The sequence below is a fragment of the Tachysurus vachellii genome, chromosome 12 (assembly GCF_030014155.1).
Source record: "Tachysurus vachellii isolate PV-2020 chromosome 12, HZAU_Pvac_v1, whole genome shotgun sequence".
Taxonomy (NCBI): domain Eukaryota; kingdom Metazoa; phylum Chordata; class Actinopteri; order Siluriformes; family Bagridae; genus Tachysurus; species Tachysurus vachellii.
Genome location: NC_083471.1, coordinates 14,367,906 through 14,373,905, shown reverse-complemented (window position 1 = coordinate 14,373,905; position 6,000 = coordinate 14,367,906). Strand labels below are relative to the sequence as shown.

Sequence of the window (6,000 nt, the reverse complement as noted above, 5' to 3'; positions counted from 1 at the left end):
CACGGGTGTCAAATCGCCCTCAAAGAACACCGTGAAAGATTGATTTTTGCGGCTGACATTACATCGGAGAGAGTTGAATGGGAAACCCTGCAAGCCTGGGGACGGAATAAAGATGTCCTCTCTGTTGGAAAAAGGGGGGAAAACTGCCCATTTAAGCTCAGTCCATCAACCTTGAAAAAGAGAAGGGAGAAAGACGTGGAGCTATTCAAGGAAAAGCCCATATTTCCCTCTTACAATACCTAAAGACGTTAAATTAATATCCATGAATATTAAATCACTTTGGCCTGAAAAAGAACGAAATAAAAGACTTGACCCAAGCGGCTTTACATATTATTGAGCTTAAGAACGTCATTAAAATCTATTCAACTGGAATATATGCTTTTAATTTCGGTATGTTTATTAGATGCTGGAAATAACATTTAGTAGTTATATGGATATGCTTTTCTTTTTTATTTTATAGTCTGCATGTTATTCTAATGGTTGTCTTAAATGTGGAAAAAAACAACTGTTTGCGGTGTTTTGTGTTTATTAGTAAATTGCAGTAAAATGAAAAATAAATATAAAGGCACGTTAAACTGCTATTTTCATTAATAAAGGTTTTCAGAGATTAACATTTTTAAAGATTATAAAGAAACTTTTTTCTACAATTGTATTACTTTGCCGATATTTGTATTTTTCCCTGACAGTAATAATTGCTGTAAATGTAGCCTACTGCATCGCAGACAAATAAATAAACTCGACTGTCAGATTGCTTAACCTCTAACTTTTTTTAGACGTTTCTGCCAATATTTAAGTAGTATCATTTTTCTGTTAATCCATCCATCGTTTCAGCCTGTTTTCATGCAGAGACTTCATGTTGTGTGTCTGGTGTGCTTAGCTTTTTTCCTGCCAGGAGCACCAGCGTGGGACATTTTCACAAGTGTGACAGAGAGGTTGCTTCTTTTAGTAAAAACGAGCTTGTTGAATGTTGAACACACACACACACACACACACACACACACACACACACACACACACACACACACACACACACACACAAACATACACACACGCACACACGCACACGCACACATGCACACACACAAGCGCGCACAGACACAAACGCGCGCGCGCACACACACACACACGCACCCGAGCGGACCCACCTGATGGCCACTCAATAAATAGCGTGCGTTTCCCCCCATGCTAGAACAAGTCTACAGACACACAGCACACAAGGGGTGGGTCATTAATAACTAATTACCACAGGTCAGACCCTCACGCGTATATAAAGCCCACCGGGAGCCTGCAGAAGAGAAACATTTTCGCACAGCGAACCACGAAGGCAGATCGACTTTAGATTGAGATTTTTTAAAACATATATATATATATATATATATATATATATATATATATATATATATATATATATATATATATATAGGCGCATTATTTATTTATTTTATTTACTAAAAACTCTATCTTCTTGTATATCAAATTTATTTCTAGATAAGGGTCATATCTGTTAATTATAGTGAGATCAGAAATTATGGGTTCCGTGTTGCCCGCTGAAGCGCTGGCCCTGAAGGCTGGATTTAAGCCGCACACACTGGCTTTGTCAGACATCATCACCTCAGACATCCTGCACAGTTTCCTGTACGGCCGCTGGAGAAACGCGCTCGGTGAGCATCTGTTCGAGGAGAAGAGCAGCGCCGCGGGACCCAAGACGGCCTTTACTGCGGAGGTGCTGGCGCAGTCCTTCTCCGGCGGTGAGTGCACAAATAAGTGCTTGTAACACAGTCAGCTAACGGTTTTCCTCGTCGTTTGTTTTCATACAAGTTTATGGAATAGATTTTGTCATAATAGTTGGTAATTAGTTTTATTACTTCAAATTCTAGCGTCCTAAAATGTTAATTAGAGTGATGGTGTCTTTCTACAAAACTGTTTAGTGTGTGGTTTTTAACAATTATTATTTCAGGTGCTAGTGATTAATTTGGTCTTCTATAAAATTGATTGAGAATCAGACACTAAAAAGTTTCTTTAAAAAAACCCATAATGTTAAACTACATTATTAAGTCCCCAGCTCAAAATCTATTTATGAATGTAAACAAAGGAAATTAAGCAAACACTTTACTAACATTAGATTGATCTTAATACATAATGTCCTTGCTACATATTGTGAGTTCAGAGCTTCCTCAGTCTAATACGATAATACGAGCTGAATGAAATACTTAAAGACTTTTAAATTCATGTGGTTAAAGTTGCGCTAGACCTAAAGGAACAAATCTTAAAGTCAAAGAATAGCTCCGTCATTCAGTATATCCTTCATTCATCAGCCTATGGACGTAAATCTCTCTCTCTCTCTCTCTCTCTCTCTCTCTCTCTCTCTCTCTCTCTCTCTCTCTCTCTCTCTCTCTCTCTCTCTCCACACGCATCCTACAGCCTTCTAAAGTTCGCCGTGGCGACATTATTACAGCGTGAAGTTCTGATTTTATCACTGTTCACACTATGTCAGCTGTCTAATCTCTTTTCTATTTGACATTTTAAAAGCCCTCGTTTTCAGTGCAGATTTATTGCTGAAACGTCCTTTAATGGATAACGAGTATGAAATGAGGCATTTCTTTCAAAGCGTGTGGAGTTGTTCATTCACATTCCCATTGAAAGCATAACAAATCACCCTTTTCATCGTTTTTCACATTCATTTAGGACCGGGTTCTTTATGCTATGGCGGGATGTTGGAGCAAACCGTGCAGAATTCTTTAGACACTTATTTTGCTGGAACATATTAATTGAAAGTATCTTTCAATAGAATAATAAGTAGGCACAAGCTGTGGATGAATGAATGCAAGATTTGTGTGTTGTACAGATATATTTTATTATTAATTTCTGGAATTTTATTTTGTAATTGTTTTTATCTACTCTTTTTTTTCCAAGTCTGCATTCTCGACATATTTTGCAGAATCTTTTTAGTTTAAATAAAGGTTGTAAATTCTCCTAAGCTTTAATATATTCTCTGTATTCAATACAAAATTTGATGAATGGAAACTATGACTGTAAAAATGTCTGATAGAAAACCAGAACAATTGGCTTTTTAATATTAATATATTTTTTATATATTTTACCTATATTTTGCAGAGGTACAGAAGCTGTCAAGCCTTGTGTTGCCCAGTGAGGTGATTATTGCACAGAGCTCCATCCCTGGTGAAGGTCTTGGCATCTTCTCTAAGACATGGATCAAGGCAGGCACTGAGATGGGACCCTTCACTGGCAGGGTCATTGCACCTGAACATGTAGACCTCTTTAAAAACAACAACCTTATGTGGGAGGTAAGTTCTACATGAGTCTGCAGGCTATCAGTGAACAGAGGTTATGAATTGTAGACTGATTGTTTAATTTATTCATGTTTGTTCTCAGGTTTTCAATGAGGATGGGACAGTGCGCTACTTCATTGATGCCAGTCAAGAGGACCATCGCAGCTGGATGACCTACATCAAATGTGCTCGGAACGAGCAAGAACAGAACCTAGAGGTGGTGCAGATTGGAAGCAGCATATTCTACAAAGCAGTAGAGGTAAATAAATAAATAAATGAATGAAAATAAGAATAAGAAGAAATATGTTGGCACAATAAGTTTTAAAAGCGGTTATATATTAAGTTGTAAATATGAAGAGTTCAGTTTGAATTATAGCTAATATCTGCTTTTCAGTAAAATTCAGTTCTAATTTTTGAAAGTACATTTCCTTTCTGGATAACTGATAGATAATTCCGGATTTTGCTCTGTATAGACAATACCACCAGATCAGGAACTGCTGGTATGGTATGGAAATTCCCACAACACATTTCTGGGTATTCCTGGGGTTCCTGGCATGGACGAGGAACACCAGAAGAAGCATAAAAATGGTAAGATGATTCATGATTTCATTAAGGCTATTCCTGTATGGGGGGCACGGTGGCTTAGTGGTTAGCACGTTCGCCTCACACCTCCAGGGTCGGGGTTCGATTCCCGCCTCCACCTTGTGTGTGTGGAGTTTGCATGTTCTCGGGGGTTTCCTCCGGGTACTCCGGTTTCCTCCCCCGGTCCAAAGACATGCATGGTAGGTCGATTGGCATCTCTGGAAAATTGTCCATAGTGTGTGATGGCGTGAGTGAATGAGAGTGTGTGTGTGTGTGTGTGTGTGCCCTGCGATGGGTTGGCACTCCGTCCAGGGTGTATCCTGCCTTGATGCCCGATGACGCCTGAGATAGGCACAGGCTCCCCGTGACCCGAGGTAGTTCGGATAAGCCGTAGAAGATGAATGAATGAATATTCCTGTATGCTACAGAGATAAAATTGAGATGTTTCTTATAGACAGTGAATAAACCAACGTGTGAAGCAAATTTTTTGCGTCATTAACTCTGTGATTTGTGAGAAAACGAATAAATCCATCACACAATTTTTTTCGCTCATACATATTTTTAGTTAATTGTGACACCATGGGTACAACAGATTCCCTGATAATTCTTACTGTGTAAATTGTTACTGACATAATGTTCACCTTCCCATTTCCTTCCAGAAGATTTCCACGTGTGTGACACCTCGTCGTCCAGCACGTCTCTGGGCACGGTGGGTCGCATGCGCTGCGTGATCTGCCACCGCGGCTTCAATTCACGCAGCAATCTGCGCTCACACATGCGCATCCACACACTCGACAAGCCTTTCGTCTGTCGCTTCTGCAACCGTCGGTTCAGTCAGTCATCCACGCTGCGCAACCACGTGCGCCTGCACACCGGCGAGCGCCCCTACAAGTGCCACGTGTGCCAGAGTGCCTACTCACAGCTGGCAGGCCTGCGTGCGCATCAGAAAAGCGCAAGGCACCGGCCTCCAAGTTCTGGGCCGGTGGTGGGGCTGCAGACCCCGTCACCTCCTCCTCCTCCTCAGATCGCAGCGGTGCCTCACCCGGCATCGTTGGTGCACCACATACCCACTATGGTGCTATGATCTGAAGTGAAGTGTTACTCTGTTTTCAGACTTTACAGCCTCTTAGAGCTAATAACGCTCCCTGAAGTTGCACATCCTCTTAGTGGATGCTGTGCCGTTCATGCTCTTGGCTGTGTGTTAGAGAGTCGATACACGGGTCTGAGCAGCTCAAGTTGTGACAGTACTGACATGTGCAACAGAGTGTGGGTTTTGTACGCTTATTGTGTTGAATTATCAGAGGCAAAAATAGCAGAAACTACTGAGTAGAAGATCAAAAAGTCAACTGATATCTGTTATATGTTGCTCCTCCAAGAGTGAGCAATGTCAATGAGGTGGTCAGTCAGAATTCTTGCATGTAAAATTGTTACAGTGTAAAAAGGAGTGCCAGCATGTAAAAATGCCCTACTATAATTAGGTGACAGAAAATAGCCACAATATTTTTTGCTGTCAAGAATCAAAGAATGCACATAAAGAGGTTGCATTCAGTGAATAAATATAAGGACGGTCTGTAATAAAGAGATTTTTAAGCCTCACTAGCTCCACCTACTGACCTGCATGTCACCTCTAGCGACTAAAATTCAGGAGCACAAAAATTGTAAAATATCTGTGTAAGGTTTGTAAAGTAATGTGAATCTAATTTTAAAATCTACTACTTCTGCAATTTACTGAACAGTCACTTTATTTGTGTATGTATGTAAAACCTAAATACGAATAACTGGCTATATTATGTACTATTGTTTTCTGAAATAAACTCTTTGAATATCCACATTGTATGCTAATAAATGATTACATAATCACTTTTAGAATAATGTTTATTTCTGCCTTTTGCTATGGTATCATTAATAATAATCCATACTGGCTTTCCTATTTATTATAACGTTAATGTTTAGTTACATTTTAAATAAAAAAATAATAAAGACACCTAAAAGATGGAAGGGGTCAAATAAAGGTATGAATTCCACATAGAAAATTGCATAACTTTTACAATAAATATAAGAAGTCATATTATGACAAAAGTAAATTGTTACTGTATCTGTTATACATGTATTTGTTATATATTCACAT

General features: G+C 39.4%; 1 protein-coding gene across 1 annotated transcript; it reads left to right on the top strand.

Moving 5' to 3' along the window:
- The first annotated feature begins 1,528 nt into the window (after nt 1-1,528).
- Nucleotides 1,529-4,956, top strand: prdm12b (PR domain containing 12b). The gene is made up of 5 exons (XM_060884019.1): nt 1,529-1,748; nt 3,115-3,305; nt 3,394-3,549; nt 3,764-3,878; nt 4,532-4,956. The coding sequence occupies exons 1-5, from the start codon at nt 1,529-1,531 to the stop codon at nt 4,954-4,956; spliced, it is 1,107 nt and encodes a 368-aa protein (XP_060740002.1).
- The last annotated feature ends 1,044 nt before the right edge of the window (nt 4,957-6,000 follow it).

What these genes read in the sequence shown, in the direction of transcription:
- prdm12b (XM_060884019.1), top strand. Translation starts at nt 1,529, where the DNA reads ATGGGTTCCGTGTTGCCCGCTGAAGCGCTGGCCCTGAAGGCTGGATTT. An exon ending in GGCGCAGTCCTTCTCCGGCG is followed by an intron (nt 1,749 to 3,114) that starts GTGAGTGCACAA and finishes TATATTTTGCAG; the next exon opens with AGGTACAGAAGCTGTCAAGC. An exon ending in ACAACAACCTTATGTGGGAG is followed by an intron (nt 3,306 to 3,393) that starts GTAAGTTCTACA and finishes GTTTGTTCTCAG; the next exon opens with GTTTTCAATGAGGATGGGAC.